Here is a 20,450-nt window from a genome sequence, read left to right as displayed (position 1 = left end):
AGTAGAGTCAATGAACAGAAAGGGGAGTATTTGAGAAAGCAGGAAGTGCACAGTCATCAAGGGAATGGAACTTTTCTATAAAAATTACTGGTAGGTGACTTTTCATATATACCATGCCCCATTTGATTGGCTCCTATTTCAAGGCAGTTCTTTGGATGCTAGCTCAGTAATTCTATTTACCTTTTCCATAGGGATCCATCACTATAGTATCTAAACAATATTAACCTGTCTGTTTAAGTAACTAGTTGAATTCATGAAGTCTTCTGCTATTCTGTCTTCCCTGACAAAAGGAAGTCCTAATTGTCATTCCTCTTCAGCTGCCAAACTTGCTTCAAAAAACTGCATAAGGCATGTTGAAGCAATACTTCATGCTGCACAAGTGGTTACTATACATCTTATGGGGTGTATTTTAAGCATAGATCAATGGGTTACTAGATACATTTCGAACAGAAGTTAGGTGAATGCCATTCGTACCCAAATCTATCTCTTCCAATACCACTTTATGGTCTCTTGAACATATCTATATATGTCTATATATCATTACTTGTGCTTTAATTTGTCCGTTTCCTCAAAATCCCAGAGCCCTAACCTGCTGTGAAGTGAGAATTGGAATAATAAAAATTACATTCAATCCTTCCTCCTCCACCTCCCCCCCTCAAAAACAGAAAAAAACAACCAACCATGATCTTGTGGAAGAATGCATCCCGCCCCCCCACCCCCACAATGCAGGAGGATCAAGTGTGCAATAATTTTCCAAGTCTTCAATTTTGATTCCAAAATGGCAATTATTTTGCCTTCAGTGAAAGCCAGACAGAACACACATTTTCCCCCTTTTGGCAGATTACATCCACTTTCAGTTGCTCATGACACACTAAGAAACAATTAACTCAAAAAAGTCTTTTACTAGGAAACTACTTACAGAAGCGATGGGTAATCTCTGAGTACAGGCAACTGGCAGTCGCAGCTTCCAGTCTGTTTCACCATCTAGCTGATCAGTCCGGAGGAAGCAAGAACCTGTGGATGTTTAACATTTGTTAATGGTCTTTTAACTCTATCATAAGTATGTATGCAGTTCATGGAATTAGTTCCTGAGATAGGACACATTTCTTCCTATGAAACACAAGCTGATTAAGAGTAACGTTTCGAGGAATTTAGATGAAAAGTTTCTTGAGACTCCAGCTATTTAAGTAAGCCAAGACTAAGAAAACAAAATAACAACTTAACTGAAAATTTGGCTTATATGAAGTGAACAAATCAAAATAAAAAATATATAATTTTAGGAGGCTTCAACTATATAAAAGCTAGTCAGAAACATTTGGATACAGTGCTCGTTGACAGGTAAGGTGTATACTACCTTATGTATGTTAAGGCTGTTTTGAGTTACAAATGCTATGGGTCTGGCAACAATTTCAATGGACACAAAGAGAAATGAGTATGACTGTTTTAAAAGAATAGTGCTCCTGGTAACTGTTCATTTAATAAACCATATATAGACACACAATGGGGTCCCTAAGGCATGGAAGCCATGTTATTTGTGGAGTCAACACTCCTTTCCTTTTATACTACAAAATACAGTAAATCAATGTACTCAATCTGTAAGACATATTCAACCTATTTTCTAAGCCCTCTGATTAAACATTTACCCAAACTATCCTGCATCTCAGCAGGACAAAGCTGAATGGCAATTATAACCATATAGCTAATCCTCCATGTAATGAAACCAAATGTGTGATTTCACTAACTGTGACTCAACCTAAAGGTCAACTGTCTATATCCTTTAATTTTCAAAAACTATCAGAATATAACAACAAAAACAACACAAAATAGTCACTCCATCAAGTGTTTGTGGTCATCTGCTTCTCTAACTCTAAAACTGTATTGTTTGTTATATTTTCAAATGATGATTTTTTTCCCAAATAACCAGTGAAAGGTTAATGGTTATTTTCACAATTAGTTCCAGATGTTTACCATTCTTTTCTGATGTCCTCAGGAAGATCATGTCAGCAGGGACCCGCTGGTTCTGTTACAAAAATAAAGACTGTTATTGTGCATAGGTGTATGCACATTCGTGTACCCCTACCCCCATGACATAAAACAAAGGTTTTTTTAAAAAGAATATTTAATTCTTTGTCCAGTTGGGGTTCAGGATTTATTTTATTTGAATCCTAAAACAGGATCTCTTCCCTCTACATGTGCTAGTTCACTGCAGAAATCCAAAGACAAAGGTATTAGGAGTCAGTTCCCATCGATTTCAATGGGAGCTGGCTCAGGCTCTAGGTTTTCAAAAAACTCATCCATTAGCTCGGGAGCTTTTCAAACAATCCAGCATTAGGAGCTTAAAACCTGTACTAGCTTCCTTGCAAAAAGCCCTATGCTAGTAAAAAGACACATGCATGTGCTTTCTTCTATACAGGTCTGTTTACCCTCATCTTAAAAGATGTTTGTCATATTACTGCTGATAGACATCTGCAGAAACAGAAAGTGGAAGTCCGTGAAAATCATCCTCTGAACAAAGGGTAAGTTGATACAGGGTCATCTGAGGTCATATAAAGTACATAGTTTCTAGGCTTTCAATTTCCAATCAACTACAGATACTTACAATATTGTGCAAGGGACAAATACACCAAGCTTCATACAGGGATAATGTATTTGCACATGCAATGTAGGTACTTGTTCAGGGAAAGTGGGTCCTGGTGTATCCCCAAACACTCAGTTACAAGAATTTGTGGGTGCATGTGCACATTTGGTGATGCACTTGGATCAAGAATTTGGCCTACTACAGATGTAGGGACCATGTGGGGTGTTTATCTTGTCATGCAGAGGAAAGTGGGAACCTCAGATCATAGGCTTTCATAGAGAAACTTGTTCCAATTTCTAGAAACTGTATTGAGAAAGTATTAATACAGTGTAAATTATGGAAAAAGGGACTATTACTAGGAGAGATGATTAAAGATCATCACGAAAAGCCAGAACTCAATTTTAGCCATTGTAAAAAAAAACAGTGACAGGACAGATTTTAAGTGAAATATTCATATTGATTGTGTGAGAAAAAGTATTTTACAAACTAATCCCCTCCGATCACACACCATACATATTAATATAAAGCCACCCACAAACTTTTCAACAATGATAAGGTCCCCTACTTGGATACTAAACTCTTCACCTTCACAGTTTCCTGCAGAAGTGAAACAATATCAGTAAATTACAACCTTTCAGCAAAAGATACAGTATAATACATAGCTGAGCAAATCTTTAGCCAAAGGTCCATCAAAGCTATACTGGAAACTGTTTTGGAATAAGACAGGAGTACTGTGGCACCTTAGAGACTAACAAAAGTTATCCGATGAAGTGGGCTGTCGCCCACAAAAGTTTATGCTCTAATAAATCTGTTAGTCTCTAAGGCGCCACAAGTACTCCTGTTCTTTTTGCGGATACACACTAACACAGTTGCTACTCTGAAACCTGTTTGGGAATACGTACTTCAAATTTGTTATTTTGAAGGTGGCCAATAACAATTCTATAACACACCAGAGCTGGACCATATTACTTCTACCTGATGCTTTAGTTAAAGTGGTAGAGGCTATGCTTTGGTGCTGGAGATCTGAGGTTCAATCCCCAGTGATGACCCAGCAGGGTGAAGTCATTCCATTATTTTTATAGTGCTTAGCATCCATGAATTTAAAAAATGCTTTCAAAACTTGTTAGGCAGACTGTGGTGCAATGAGAATGAAACAGGGAGCTATGAATTTCTGGTGTTTCTTTTTTGGCGAGGTAAGTGGAAATGAGGCTTACATATTTCATATAATACCTGACCACAACAATTAAAACAGACACATCAACCTTAACTCACGGTTAATTTCTTTTTGTATTGCAACCTTATTGCAGGCAGATTCTGTAGTCATTCCTTTGTGACAACGAGAGCTTTGGTCTGAATAAACACTATAAGATATGCTCCCTCACAAGAACATGTAAACATTTATTCCCCTTAGCAGTTGTCAAGCATTTTTACCAGTTGTTTTAAACCAGAGAATTAATTAACACTTGGCTAGTAATTTTAAATCATTAGCCAGTTCTAGATTTGGCTTCTCATGGTGACTAGTGATTTATATCAGTTAATTTGAACTCGTGCTTTATGTGGCTGCCTGCTATATTTCAACAAAAGTCTCTTTAATTCTGCTGTGGTTTGGGTAGAAGGCGGGAGACTCATGGGAGTTCATGCCAGGCAGAACCCCAGCATGGACAACACTCCTACTGTAATTTGCAATTCATTGGCTAAACTGGCCAGCTACTAGCTCAGAAAAGGGGTGAAAAAAAAAGGGGGGGAAATTAGCACAAAGCACAAAGGTCACTGGGATTTTACTACTGGCAGTCCCTTCATTAGCATCCCTCTCAGGATATGCTTCAGTGTTTCTGCTCCAAATTAACAATGAAAGCCATTCTAAGCTGCTGGGCGCCTGCTGCTTTGGTGACACACTGTGTCCCGAACAACATGCCTCATCACTTCTGCTAATAAACGCAGACTTCCTTACCTGCCGTAATTATTGCTACAAATTATAAGCAGTCAAGGTCCATTTACAAATATCTTGTAGGTCTTCACAGTTCTTGAGCTTGGCTCATGAGAATTTAATTAACGAAGGTAAACAAATATTGGGCTACTGAATCGATAGCTGGGAGGGCAGCGGTATACCAAGCGATTAGAGTCCATTACCTTCCATGGAGAGGCTTACAGGGAATGCAGCACTTCTAGCCACCTTCTGTATGTCCTGTACAACATGATACATTAGGGACACTAAATGATCTGGCAGGGTAACATCTCTTCCTCCTTGTATTGTCATTCATAGAATAATAGAGAACACTGGTGAATACTCTACTGTACAGGGAAGGAAGCCCTAGGCACTCCTTCCTTGTAGCCACAGAGATTCCCAAACCATGGTGCACAGAGCACTGAGCGGGGGGTATATGGAGAACTGGGTGGTCAGAATGTGCTGGCCCCTCATTTCCAGCTTCTAAATTTAACTGCAAGTCATTTAAAATACTTGACAGTCTTCCTAGCATCACTTTTCCATGTGAGCCACAGGGATGTCAGACAGGTCATGAGTAGGAAGGGAAATGGTCTCGTGGCCATTGCAAATGGAGAGGAAGTGTTAATGAGACAAGCTGAATTAAAACATGGTTCACACTAGGAAAAGTTTGAAAACCCCTGGACATCACCATCTTGTAACTTCCACTACATGCATAAAAAGCTTTACGGACCCTTATACATCAGCATCTGGGAAATGGACAATACAATCTACTACAGGGTAAATACACCTTGTCATTATTCATGATCTCATCCCATAAGCTTCAATGTTGCCCTCTTTTAAGGAAAAAGGGATAGATGACAGAAATATCTTTCTAACTGATCTGCACTCTCTAAAGAAGCCTGTTGCATGAGATACCCCTCTCCCTTTAACTAGCAAAGCTAATTTTCTTTACCAACCAAAGTCATGGCCCCTCATGGATGACATCTTATGGCAAAAACCATATGTCACACTAAGAAGACAGGACCAGATGTTTCCTTTCACTCAGGACTCCCATAAAGCAATTTACTAAAATTAGTTTTTATTTTAATCTTGGGAATTCTATAGTTTGTTTGTTTTTAAATCAGCTACTGAATACAGGAATTTGCTTACACACATTTGAGATACCCAATAACACAAATGCTTCAATATCACTCTCAGGATTTTTCTACTATTGTAAAAAAATAAGATACTTTTATATAAAATATGGATGCTTTTATAAATGCATGAAACAGTACTGTTCTTTGACAGCAGCAATGTACATGGATTTTAAAACAATCCAGATTTAACAAGGATTAAATTAAAAATACTTTAAATGTTATATTTTAAGGCTCCGTTTTCTGAAGTTCATAGAATGCTTAACACAAAATTCAGATCACAAATCCTGCTCCACTAAGTTACATGAGGATTTATTTTTTAAATGGTATTGGTTTCATTCTTAAAATGTGAGACAGGACTTGTTCCATTTTCCTGAAAACAAAGGCATGTGTATGCCCCCTTCTTGTACACAAAACCAAGTATCATTCCTCAAGTTTCTTGATATTAGCTTTTGATGGGCCCTGAAACATGCTATTTGTGTCTGACAAAAGACAGAAAATGTGCATGCTAGTGTGGAAATATTTCACTCCACTCCACTGCTATGGGCTTTTAAATTTCCACCAGATCTGCAGTGTGATAAACACACCATTATGCAGATTATTTAAAGTGTCAAAACATACCAGCAAGAGGAAATGTCTCTTTCTACCATACAAGGCCTTTATGGAGATTTCGTGTGGGATTTCCACAGCCTTTATCACAGCAGAGATCAAAACACTCTTCATTTGGAATTAAAAGTTGAAGCCAAGTGTTATGAAAACAAGTCAAAATGCACCCTAGAATCAAAACAGCTTTTTTTTTCATCCATTCCATTAAGCTTTTGGCTTCTACAGCTTAACACTATATAACTGTGAGCACGGCAGAGAGAGGTTGGGAAAATATTGTTTTTATATGGCTGGTAAATGCCAGTGATCTGTATCTTAAGGAGCACCCCCTCGGTAGGAGTTCTTTTTCACATTTCGTACTATTTGTGTAGTTTCTCTATTATGCTCTGTTGCCCAGGGAAGGGAAAAAAGTGAAAGGAAACAAGAACAATCCTGGAATTGTTAGCAAAGAACTAGCTCTCTATCAAGCAGAAATTCAGCCTGCAGATTTTATAACAAAAGTGGTCCTGTAGGTTTGTGAATAAGGGATTGAAATGTGATTATTGTCCACTATAATCAAAACAACTGTCCTGTAAAACATTACTTTAACTTTCTAGAAGTTTACTGATTTTAACTAAAATATTGACAGGATCAAAGAGGTAACAACAGCAACACATTAAAAAAGGCAAAATAGGCTCAGTAATAATTGCTCTCTTTATAAAGAATAAAGGATACAGCCTTGTATAGTAAGGAATTTATAAATTTAGTATTATTATACCAGTCCCTGGAGTTTGGCTACTATATTCCAAATAAGAAATGATCCAAAGAGGATTCTCCCTTTTTGCTATCAAGAAAGCAGCTTATTCAATCTTAAAGAGGTTATCCAAACGGATGCATTAGAAAATTGGTTACAGAAGCAAAACTGCAAATAATTGCAAGCTACCAAGGTGTTGCAGCAGGGCATGCTAGCGAGCTCTTTATGTATGATTGGTGAAATAAGTTGTGTTTGGAAGTGCCATGAACAAGAGACTGTTCAAGTGAACAGAAAACCCAGATCTCTGCAGAGAATGAACTGGTAGGATTCAAAGCAGGAGAAAGATGCACAGAAGATGACAAGATGATGCTAATTCAGGGAAGCATCTAAGCCTCTTTTTAAATCCATCCCTATACAGGAGAGCATATAAGCATGCACTTAAGTCTCACTGATGAAGGCCATGTCCCCCACTACCACTTATGTTGCTCAGTGGGCGTAATAAAAGAAAAAAAAAACCACACCCCTGAGCAACACAAGTTTCACCTGCATAAGTGATAGTGTGCACAGTGCTAAGTCAGGGAGAAGAGATTCTCTCGCCGACATAGCTACTACCATTGCTCATTGGTTCAATTATGTCAACAAGAGAGCTCTCTTTCCCATCAGCAAAGAGCAGCTACACAAGCAATCTTACAGCGGCACAGCTGCATCAGTACAGCTCTGCTGATTTACTATCTCACATGTGACATAGCCTTAAATTCATGCTTAACTCTGACTAAGCTGCCTAGATTTGTGTCCACGGGGCAGTGGGGAGAAGACAGAAAAACTACACGAGTTTCTAGATTTTGTAGCAATTTAGAGACATTCAACAGCAGAGATAAGAATATTCATCAGGAAATTATAATGAGAAATTAGTTCTGACATACTTATTCTTCAAATATAGCTGTATTGAGTTTCACTCCTTATTTTCCCTCTCCCATGCTGATGGCCATCTATAGAGGTGAAATTGTCCTGAATTAAAAAAAACATGGCAACCTTTTAAAAGCCTTTAAGTTACTGGTACTGTCTCCTCGTCTGCCCCTGTCCATGTGATATGCTCTTGTTATTTGTATGGTGATGGTACCTTGGAGTCCCAGTCATTGGCCATGCCCTATCGTGCTAACTGCTGTAGAAACATATCCAAAAAACAATTCTTGCAACAAACAGCTTACAATCTAAGTATCTGGAGTTTTGGTAAATTAACCTAAAATTAATTAATTTAAATTAATGGTAATAAGACTCTATTACTATGCTATTGGGACTTTCATACACCTGGGGCCTAATCGTCTGAGGTCACTGACGGCTGACAATTAAGCCCCTGAAAGTTACTCGCTTCCATTCCTACTGTGTGAAATGGTTTAAACCCTTTCCCAAAAAACTGTTATGCAATACTTATTTTAAAGTTGAGTTAATCACTACTAATGGTGCCCACTGAACATTTGAGCCTTACAGTAAATAGTTTCATGATGCTCTCTTTCTATATTCTGTTCTCACTGGGCTACTGTAGTTCTCATTAGTGTTACCTGACTAAATATATTTTTAAAAAATAATGAAATGGCTTGTATTATATGCTAGCGTCCAGCTGTCCATCCCACTCAGTTTCTTTCAAGAATTAGTGAAGTTCAGGAGGAAGGGAGGGAAAATCATTCATGGGAAACGTAATTGCAATATGAAAAGAACTAAGAAAAGGTCAGGCCCCTTATAGATCAATGATAGAACAAGAAGGCAACTCTTTTATACTTTTAAATAGATGTAGTAAACTGCTCTTTGATGGGACTTTTGCTGGTTGCAAGTATTTTAAAATGTTGTAGTGGAGAACATGTTATTAAAAGGGGATTTAATATTCAGCAACTGCAATGGCTTATTCCACAGCAGCTTCACAGTTCCTGGCCTGTGAAGTATGCATAATCTTAAGCAATTACATGCAAAAGAAGGCTTGTTCTCAAAACTGCGTAAGTTCATAGCATGAATCACATGTGCAGCTTGTTCTACATACATACTCAGATCACTGCCACCTTAAAATTGAGAGACTACTTTTTTTATATCAAAGAGGACTGAACCCCAAAAAGAAGCTACTTAATTTAAAAAAAAGAAAAAGAAAAAAGCTCCTATCATCATTGGGCAGCATTGCTAGCTATGCCATGGTTAAAACTATTATTCTTCAGTTAACGTGGGATTTACATTTCTTTGTTAGGCATAATATATATAATGATCTGAACAAAAAAAATCACACCACTAATACTTAGGGTACAGAATAAATTTTTGAGAAAGTCTGAAATGAATCTATCCTATAGTTTAACTGTCTGGAAATGACCCTATTAAAATTTTGATCTAGTGTCTATTTTATTTTTGCTTATAAATGACTTAACAGTCTGAACTACTCAGAGTTCCAAGCAGGGGCAGCTAAACAAAATATATTAAAAATACCAAAAAGTTATTAGCAATATCCCTGCTTAATGTTTCTGTTGCTGTCATGAAAACCACATTCAAAAATATTAGCTGAATGTCAACACGAAATATTTTTCCAACAACAAAGCACTGGTGTGTAACACACTAGATGTGAGCTTTCTGGCAAAGAGGGTCAGGTGGTGGCAGCAGTGGTTATGGAAGTGTATGGCCAGTAGAGCCAGGTAGAAAGTGGAATTTGGCGCGTACCCAGATGACATATCCTAAGATAGGCAAGAGCAGAGTTCTTCTACTCCTCCTACACACATCAGAGAGGAGAGCATGACACCATACTTTTCTCTACACGATCTCCAAGGAGCTTGGTGCAAAGTATTTTCTACCCCAGCCTGCGTTATGCTTTCAGGGCTCCATTTCTTTCATACGATCACAAACACGGACACAAAAATTAGAGTTCAGGCTGCTAACTCTTCCGCAAAAGTAAAGCCATTGTTACCATTAAAAAAAATTAAGCATAAAAAAACTAACTGGAGATAATGAAATTGCTTACATACATTTTATTACCCCTCTCACACATCTGGTTTAAAGATAATATTAACATCTGAAAAGTCACCTTATATGTTACAGTCACCATAACGCTGACATATACACTTATGAACTCCTTCAGCGCTTAGGTCACTAATATATACTTGACAAAGTTATAAGAAGAATATAATTAGTGATGCATATGTTGAAAGAGTTCCTAAGTATGTATAGTAGGGTCATAGCTAAGGTAACATGTAAGGTGAATTTTCATGTCATAGTCAAGTGCATGTATAAAGCATTGGAGTAATAATGGATGTGTATGTAAATTATCTTAACTTCCCCTGGACCATGCTGAACCAGCTCTCTCTCACTCTCATCTGTTGCATCTACCTTTGACTAGCTGGTATCTGGAAAGTTTTTTAAGCCAAGACAAGGTTATTAGAACGTTTAAGTAATAACTACCACCGATAATCTGCAGTTTCTTTCTTTCTTTAGTTATTAATGGTTATGTGCTAGTTGTGTATTTGTATCTGGGTTATATTTACTTCAGCAACCTTATTAGATATTGGTTTGTGAAAATCCTTCACTGCGCACAGCATAGCAATTTCCTTCCACACAAGTGACAAGCAAAGGAAGTGTTCCTGGAAAGCAAAAGTATTATTGAAAGACTCATATGTGACTACTCATGTGAATCAAATATAATTCTGAACCCCTACACGATAGCTACCAAAGGCCTAGTTTTGCCTTCATTCCATCTACAATCTACTTCCTGCACTTGGATCTCCCATTCCTCTCCTGGCCACTGATGGGACTTCCCTTCCTTTAAAGGACACTGCTCCCATGAGGCCATTCACTGATAATTAGGCAACTAAAGGATCTATAGTAGAGGAGGGACAGGGATACTTTGCTTTCATTTTGCAAAAGCAAACTCCAAGGTGATTCAGTTCCAAGTTCCATTTTCTCTAACATGCCAAGGTACCACAAAGACACGGTCAGGCACAGGTTTACAATGAGCTGTGATTTAGGCCTATCAGTTTTCAAGAGCCTGATCTGCCTGAAAGTTCAACCTACATCCAATGTTTGTCTGGACTGGTGTGTCTGTGTGTAATTTAAATTTTAAGTGTATGGAAAGAAACTGCATCTTTCCATTCAGCCTGCACAGCACCAAATACAGCCTCAAACACCCTATAAATAGAATACTGAGATTCTGACCACTCCGCATACAGTGTGTCCCGGAGTTACTTGAAATAACTTGCCCATTCACATTTGCTCTCGATTTATTTCCTAGGGGAACGTTCAATAACTGGCAGCTGCAACTGTAGTTATGCAGGAAGGTATCTGCAAGTCTACCGAGACCTGCAGATGACTCTCTAGTGCTAAAAGCAACAAAGTGGACATTAAGCCACGTGCCTGCATGCCTGTAACGCTCCCGCCCTCCTTGAACTCTGCTTCTCTGACTGTCAGCAACATTTGATTGAGTTGCAACTCCTGCTATTCCAGCAGTCTGCTACAGGATACAGTGGGGCAGAGGGCCGAGAGCTGAGCCAAAGAGCTGACCCTCTTGCTGTGAGCTTGCTGTAGATCTGGGAGTTTACTTCCTTGTCGCGTGTGTAACAACGGATCTCCTCCACTGCCTCGCGAATGATGGTAACTGCAAGCACAAAACCCTAAAGGGGGGGAGGAGAAAAAAACTAAGTGGATAAGAGGCCATAAAACATCATCTGTCTCAGATCGGTGTAATGCACGATACTGACCAATGCCCATGCCTATGTTCAATGTTTTAGTCTTATTTTCCTGTCTTCTTATTGCTTAATTACTACGATAAGTGTTACATAGAACCCTGGTAGCAAGATAACAATACACTCACATTTTTAAAATATCGTTTTATTTATAGGCTTTCTGTGCTGTTTGCCAGGCACATCACAAACAATTTACCCTCACAACACCCTTGTAAGGTAGGGAAGTTTTATTTCCATTTTACAGATGGGAACCGAAGCAGAAAGAGATTAAGGCCCAGCTCTAGCAGGTATTCAAGTGCATAACCTGGTCTACACCTAAAATTTAGGTCACCCTAGTTACGTCACTCAGGGCTTTGAAAAATTTCTCACCCTGCATGACGTAGTTAGGTTGACCTAACCCCCACTGCAGACACAGCCAGACTGATGGAAGAATCCATTGATGTAGTTACTGCCTTTTGGAGAGATGAATTACCTACATTGATGAAAAAAACACTTTCTGTTGATGTAGGAAGCATCTATACTACGTGTCTACAGAGGAAAAGCTTCAGAGCTGTAGTCGTGCCACTCTAGCATAAATATGAGCTAACCTCCAATGAAATCAAAGGGAGTTAGATGCCTAAATAGATTGAAGGGTCTGGGCCACTGTGGCTTGCCCCAGATCACAAAGGAAACCCACTGCATTGCCAGATCTCCCAAGACCCTGTCTTGTGCCTTAAGCACAAGACCATCCAAGACAGTTCATCTAATTTGATCCTACAAACATACAAGTGCCTAACTTTATTACCATGAGTAGTGCCTCAAAATTAATGTGACTATTCACAGTACTAAAGCATTGGCAGGATTGGGGCCTAAATCATTCTCTTCTATAGACATGAGGAACTATTTCAGTTTCTTACAGCATGGAGAACATACACATCATACTTTTAGTATTACCAAACTCCAAACCAAGCAGAGCTCGGACAAAGCACTCCCTCTATGGGTAGTATCACAACTCATTTTATACTAGACATTATTCAGCTCTGACTCACTACACTGCTAAATCTGGCATGTCAGTTAACAGAGCTGCGAGTGCTTTACACTTCATGTGAAAATTCATATTACAGAATCTTGTAATCAGGCAGCAGGGATCTTGTCAACCAATGCACCTGTTAGGTATTCAATCAAATTCTCTTTTTTTTTATTGTATAAAAGCATGACAGTTGGAACATGCAATAAAAGACAAAACCACAGACAGATTTATAAATAATGCAGGAAAGGGTCTGATGAGTAAATAAACAAATGGGATAAGAATTTCCAATGTGGTTAATGAATTTTTGGGCGCCCAACTTAAGATACCTTTCAAGGGACTTGATTTTCAGAAAGTGCTGAGCGCCCACCCTTTGAAAATCAGGCCCCTTTAAGACACCTCAAGTCAGGCACACAAAAATTACTGATCACTTTGGAAAATCCTGGACATACAGTGCTAACAATATTACTACCTGACACTGACAATAATTAACCTTTTCACATGTTCTCTCCCCTCTCCTCTTTTTTTTTTTCTTCCAAAACAAGAAACTATCTCTGGTTTACTGAAACTGAAGGAGAGCATTTTCTGCAATTAAACTCAGACATTCTTATAGATTTGGTTTTTGTGCACACAGTCTCACCTAAAACATACAACACTGTAATAAAATTGTGCAGTGTCTTAACTACAGTTCATATGTATCAGTGCAGAACCGCAGGATACATTAGGAGGAAAAAATTGACATTAGCTTTGAAATGCAGAAAGTATTGCATGTATTTGCATTATTTAAAGGGGGCATTTTCAAAAGGATCTAACTCAAGCTCCTTTGAAAGTTTCAGCTTGAAAACTTTCCTGTTTATTAGACTGCAGGAGGTTTAATTGAGATAAACATGATTTAAAATATTAAGCCCCTCCGCCCTCTTTTCAAGGATACTTGAGTATTTAGCAAATAATACACTTTGGTACCTATTCTAATAAGAGATAATAATGATCCTAATAATTCCACAAATTATACACAGTGCCAATTAATGTTAATGGCAACTTTCTACCTATACAATAGAGAAGAACTGGTCAAAAAATGCTATTTTTTATAACAATTTTCTTTTAAAGTTTTAAAAATTTCCTGCATAAACTTCTACTTTTCCATGACAAAACCCCAATATACTGAAAATTTTAAGTCTCCATTGTGTGACCACCATTAAAATGTTCTCATATATTTTTCGCCAAATGAAAATAAAAGCCATTTTTCACAAAAAAAACCCAAACGTTTGACAAAAAAAATAATCCTACCAGCTTTTCTGTGGAGAAAAGAAAGAGAGTTGGTCAAATATACAAACTACTGAGATAGTCTCTCATTGCCTTCCATACATAATACCCATTAACAGGAATTATATTCTTACATCAAGAGAGAATATGTCCTTAAGGCAGTGTTTCTCAAACTGGGGTCACCACTTGTGTAGGGAAAGCCCCTGGCAGGCTTGGCCAGTTTGTTTACCTGCCCCGTTTGAAGATCCAGCTGATCATGGCTCCCACTGGCCATGGTTCGCTGCTCCAGGCCAATGGGAGCTGCTGGAAGTGGTGTGGGCCGCCCCTTCCAGAAGCCCCCATTGGCTTGCAGCAGCGAACCGCAGCCAGTGGGAGCCGTGATAGGCTGGACCTGCGGACGGGGCAGGTAAACAAATCGGCCCGGCCCACCAGCGCCTTTCCCTACAGAAGTGGCAACCCCAGTTTGAGAAACACTGCCTTAAGGCTTGGAATTGCTTTAATAATGTAAACATGGCATAGAACAGATTCATATTACAGAAGCCAGGAAGTCAATAATATACAAATTGATCTTTTGAAAGAAGCATTTCATTCCAAAAGGGCTAGGGTCAGTACATTTCACTTTGGGCCACTCAAAGATTTGTCTGTTGAGTAACCGACAAGCAAAAAGAGACAAGGCTTCTCTGTCACTTAATGATTTCAGAAACTCCTAGGTGCTTTCAGACAAAAAAGAAAGAAACAATCTGTGTTGATTATTTTTAGCTTGCTTTGCGGATCAGTAATCTAAAGAGTTTGGGTAGCTGAATTTCAAATAATCATCCAAAAATATTCCCACATGTGCTGCCTCACTATGCCATCATGTATGTCATTCTATACCAAAACACTTGTATCAGCAGTCAGTAATGAACAAAGACCTTTCTTATACTACTCTCTGGCAGCTCATATGCTGAATCCTAATTGCTCATCTGGCCTAGACAAAACACAATTGCTTATAGGATTTTACAAAAAAAATTGTTGGAGAATGGGGGGGGGGGAAACGGGGGGCTTGTTCAAACTAGTTTGTGACACACACACTTTTCCTAAACAGGACAAATACAGTAACTTTGTTATAACATATGCCAAAACATGAGTTCGACCAGACACAGGGCTGACTACCAGCAGAGTTTTAGTAGCAACTTCACTATATTCTTTACTTCTGGGATATCAGTTTACTTTTGCAAACAGGATTATTAGATTGAGGTAAATTTAATGGAAATCATTTTTCCCAATTCAGTTGAAAATGGGGAGAATGTTTTACCATCACTACAGCAGGAACTTTACCACCAGTGATTTCCAAAGAGCAGCCTAAAAGTGTCCTCTTTAAAATCATTGCGGATTTGTGGTTATTTTAAATATGTTTTTGCTTCCTATTTTAAAAGCAACAAGGTACACCCAAGGATTTCTAAAACCTGTTGGAAGATCCACATAACCACAGTTCATTTGCAGCCCTGCTGAGTGAAGACAGATGGCAGCACAGGTTTGATGCAAGTGTTTTCTGCCATTTGTTTATCAAAGCTGAACTGTTAATGTACTTAAAATACTATGCAGAAAGCATACGATATTTATTGGTGATTAACTACTAGCTGATCTCATGTGCAAGAGAGAGATGTAAATCCATAGGAGGCTGCTCACTGGAAGTGGAAGGGAAAAAAGTAAAGAGGTGCACAGATTTTTAAGTGGCTGTTGTAGCTTCAATTGGCTTGTGCAGAGCATTCCTACGTGCATTGGCCATGTAGTTTAAATTATCTTATCGTTCCATTCAATCACTCCTTATTGTGCCTTTTTAACTCTTCTCCTCACCCCTCGCCCTCCCAAAAAATCAGTGTTGTGTCCTTATTTTTTTAAGATCACCATCCCCTTTTATCTGATCTGCTCCTAAACACTTATTTCTATTGCCCCAGATGTCAAGAATTATAACATTCAAAAACCAGTTGGAGAACACTTCAACCTCCCTGGTCACTCAATTACAGACCTCAAAGTCACAATACTGCAACAAAAAAACTTCAAAAACAGATTCCATTGAGAAACTACAGAATTGGAATTAATTTGCAAACTGGACACCATGAAATTAGGCTTGAATAAAGACTGGGAGTGGATGGGTCATTACACAAAGTAAAAACTATTTCTCCATGCTAATTTTTTTCCCCTACCGTTACTCACACCTTCTTGTCAACTGTTGGAAATGGGCCATCCTGATTATCACTACAGAAGTGTTTTTTGTAACTCCTGCTGATAATAGCCCACCTTAATTGATTACTCGTGTTATAGTTGGTATGGCAACACCCATTTTTTCATGTTCTCTCTGTGTATATATATCTTCCTACTGTATTTTCCACGGCATGCATCTGATGAAGTGGGTTTTAGCCCACAAAAGCTTATGCTCAAATACATCTGTTAATCTCTAAGGTGCCAAAAATACTCCTCATTCTTTCTACAGTCAATGGAGTCAAGGAAGTCAGCTATAAAACCCAACATCCAGTGTTTTGGAATTACATGCACATCTTAGGCCATGTCTACATCTAAAATTTTGCAGCGCTGGTTGTTACAGCTGTATTAGTACAGCTGTATAGGGCCAGCGCTGCAGAGTGGCCACACTTACAGCAACCAGCGCTGCAAGTGGTGTTAGATGTGGCCACACTGCAGCGCTGTTGGGCGGCTTCAAGGGGGGTTCCGGGAGGAGAGAGCAAACCGGGAAAGGAAACCAGCTTCCCCGCGGTTTGCTCTCTCGGTCCCGGAGCCAGCCAGCAAACCGCAGGGAAGGAGACCTGCTTGCTCGGGGTTCCGGGACCGAGAGAGCAAACCGGGAACGCCGCGGTTTGCTCTCTCGGTCCCGGAGCCAGCCAGCAAACCGCAGGGAAGGAGACCTGCTTGCTCGGGGTTCCGGGACCGAGAGAGCAAACCGGGAACGCCGCGGTTTGCTCTCTCGGTCCCGGAGCCAGCCAGCAAACCGCAGGGAAGGAGACCTGCTTGCTCGGGGTTCCGGGACCGAGAGAGCAAACCGGGAACGCCGCGGTTTGCTCTCTCGGTCCCGGAGCCACCCAGCAAACCGCAGGGAAGGAGACCTGCTTGCTCGGGGTTCCGGGACCGAGAGAGCAAACCGCGGCGAAGCTGGTTTCCTTTCCCGGTTTGCTCTCTCGGTCCCGGAACCCCGAGCAAGCAGGTCTCCTTCCCTGCGGTTTGCTGGCTGGCTCCGGGACCGAGAGAGCAAACCGCGGCGTTCCCGGTTTGCTCTCTCGGTCCCGGAACCCCGAGCAAGCAGGTCTCCTTCCCTGCGGTTTGCTGGCTGGCTCCGGGACCGAGAGAGCAAACCGCGGCGAAGCTGGTTTCCCTTTCCCGGTTTGCTCTCTCGGTCCTGGAACCCCGAGCAAGCAGGTCTCCTTCCCTGCGGTTTGCTGGCTGGCTCCGGGACCGAGAGAGCAAACCGCGGCGTTCCCGGTTTGCTCTCTCGGTCCCGGAACCCCGAGCAAGCAGGTCTCCTTCCCTGCGGTTTGCTGGGTGGCTCCGGGACCGAGAGAGCAAACCGCGGCGAAGCTGGTTTCCTTTCCCGGTTTGCTCTCTCGGTCCCGGAACCCCGAGCAAGCAGGTCTCCTTCCCTGCGGTTTGCTGGGTGGCTCCGGGACCGAGAGAGCAAACCGGGAAAGGAAACCAGCTTGATTACCAGAGGCTTCCTCCTTCCACGGAGGTCAAGAAAAGCGCTGGTAACTGTCTACATTGGATTACCAGCGCTGGATCACCAGCGCTGGATCCTCTACACCCGAGACAAAACGGGAGTACGGCCAGCGCTGCAAACAGGGAGTTGCAGCGCTGGTGGTGCCCTGCAGATGTGTACACCTTCAAAGTTGCAGCGCTGTAACTCCCTCACCAGCGCTGCAACTTTCTGATGTAGACAAGCCCTTACTGGAGATCTGATATGCATATCTGTCATGACTGCCCAGGCATGCATATGTACATATACCTGCAAATGCACACAATTCTGAAAACAGGGACCTAAATGTTAAAAAAGTCATCTCCTGACACCTTACCATCCTGACTTCCACTGGAAAAAGAAGCATGACAAGGTTCCTCTGAGCAGCTGCCAGCAGAAAGGGAGCTTGGTTCATATGCACACCAAGAGGTAAGGGGCAGGCAGAAAAGAGCTATATAGAAAACATTTGAGAGCTTGTAATAAGGAAGTTATTCAACTCTTCCTGCAGATCTGAAATTGAAATAAAGCCACATGAAGCCCATGTGGATGGACCAATTTACTCTACAGATCTGCCTAACAACTTCAACGAGAGATGGGAGAACCCATCTCAAATAGTTAGCTAGCATCTCTTCCCAAAGGCTATAGTGAACTTGGCTTTCTGACTTCTTCCAATCTCAGGGGAAATATATGGTTGGAAAACAACAGATCTGTATGTGTGTGTATTGGAGGTGCAGAGATTTCAGACAGAAGTATCTATGCTCTGAGCAAATTTGAATAAATAAAATGTAAAAATATATATTTTAAGCAAGTAAAACATGCTATTTTAAAATCAGCCTGTTGACCCATCCAAAGGTTATAAGTCAAACTGTTTGGCGGGACTGCATGATTTGCCTTCATTGCACATACGGTCATTCATTAAGGTCACTTTTGAAAACTGCCCTTTGGTCCTTTGCTTCACCTGACAAGCTTTTCTGAAATCCTGCTGATTTGCAGCCCTCTTCTGGAATGCTGTGCTAAAGCAAAATGCTCTGACACAGACCCTCCATCTTCACCTTTAACTTTCTAATAACTTAGCAGCTGTGACCAACGCTCACAGGGGCCAGGAAGATGTTTACTTTGCTCGCTATTTATTCTCTCGCTTTTTCTGAGTATAGAAGTGGGCCAGTTGCCCCAGTGGTGAGTATGCCTAGTGGCAGTTGTGTAAGAGGCAAAGAATTATGCCCCTATTAAGTCAGATGAAGAGGGTATAAGTAGCAGAGTCCTATCATACCTTTATGAAATTAATTTAAAAGAGAGAACAAACATCTACACTCAGACCATTTAGAGAGCAGACTTCCTAAAAATAAGCTGCCAAAAAATCATGTGACACACAGAATTACTTAGATCAGAGAGATAAGACAACAAAGGACATTTTGTATTCAAACACTGAAACTTTCTTGAATAAACAAACAGTAGATTACCTACCAAGGGAACCCAATACGTGTAAAGTGCACCAAGCCTCATTTCAGGGACAAATTGAGAGCAGGCCAGAAGTAAGAAGTAAAGATTAAAAAAGTATTTGAACTGGTTAAACAGCACCTACAAAAAAAAGGGAGGAGGGGAGAGGTTAATGGCGATCTCAGAGTTATGCATATTGAACTAGTGATAAGAGACATTCACTTCTGCTAGCTCCTGTAATGTCTAAATCCTAAATAATGATAGCAAAGTAGTGCTGGAAATAGTTTCCAAAAGGTCATCTTAGTGAATATAACAGCATGCACACAAATGTAGTTGTGCTATACAACAGATTCTGCAGTAGTTAGTCTTTAATACGTACATATGATTTTACCTTTAAACTTTTGACAAATACCACTCAGAAAACTGACAGCAACTGTAAATAGTGGATGTCTAACCAACATGATGTTTTGCCTACAAAAATATTCTAAATATATATTTAAAACAAATGCAGTTTCAACTTGAACTGTTTTGAGAATAGCTCCACTGACCCTTGCATATTGAACCACCACCAGTCAGAACTCTGTTTCATCAAGGAGTGGTTTTCCTTTTAAACTGATGACAGACCATGACAATGTGAGCTGAAAGCAAAGGGCATACGTGATCTGGCCATGCATCGTGATGTCTCTGTGGCCAGAGGGTAGCCTGTGGATGCAACACAGAAGAGATGCTGATAGGGAGGCAGGCCATCTGCCCTGTTGCCATTGTCAGGGAGAAGTGGGAGCCAGCAAGAAGCAGTGCCAGCCAGCAAGGAAGAGTGTACCATAGCAAACTACAGCCAGCAGGTGGGCAAAAATGGATGTCCAAAAATTGCCCCAATCAGCATCTCACTTGCCATATGTCTCTCCCAAAATAAAGTGCTCCATCCGCAGAATAGCATCAATAGATTCAGCGCCTCAGTGATTTCTTCAGGTAACCCTCTTACTTATAGAGGTGAAATCACCCAATCAGAGAAGAGAAAACATCGCAGGTGAATTAGGTGCCTAAACATGCAAACCAGTATCAAATATTCAAAGGAGCACTTGCTGTGAGCAGTTTGCAAAAATCCATATGCCCAAGCACATTCATAAGAACTCTTCATTGAAGAACTATGAATAAACAGATTTGAGAAAAGCATAACATGGGGGTGAGAGTGGAGATGGTCAAATCTGATGAACAGTTTGTCTGATCAGCCCATCAGGTACTACACTGAGATAACTTATCCATAGGCCAAAAGAAATAAACCTGCCCGGTAACCCATTAAGGAGCGTTTGTAATCTGATCAGTTGTAT

At 40.3% G+C, this 20,450-nt stretch overlaps 1 protein-coding gene across 1 annotated transcript in view; it reads right to left on the bottom strand.

Moving 5' to 3' along the window:
• ATP9A (ATPase phospholipid transporting 9A (putative)) overlaps positions 1-20,450 on the bottom strand; it is a 95,400-nt gene that overhangs the window by 58,412 nt on the left and 16,538 nt on the right. The window contains 5 exon segments of the mRNA XM_030533435.1: positions 920-1,014; positions 1,969-2,020; positions 3,114-3,150; positions 11,490-11,623; positions 19,150-19,263. Of these exon segments, the coding sequence (XP_030389295.1) occupies positions 920-1,014; positions 1,969-2,020; positions 3,114-3,150; positions 11,490-11,623; positions 19,150-19,263 (432 nt within the window).

Source organism: Gopherus evgoodei, chromosome 14 (genome assembly GCF_007399415.2).
Source record: "Gopherus evgoodei ecotype Sinaloan lineage chromosome 14, rGopEvg1_v1.p, whole genome shotgun sequence".
NCBI classification, from domain to species: Eukaryota; Metazoa; Chordata; order Testudines; family Testudinidae; genus Gopherus; species Gopherus evgoodei.
This window is presented reverse-complemented; position numbering and strand designations above follow the sequence as displayed.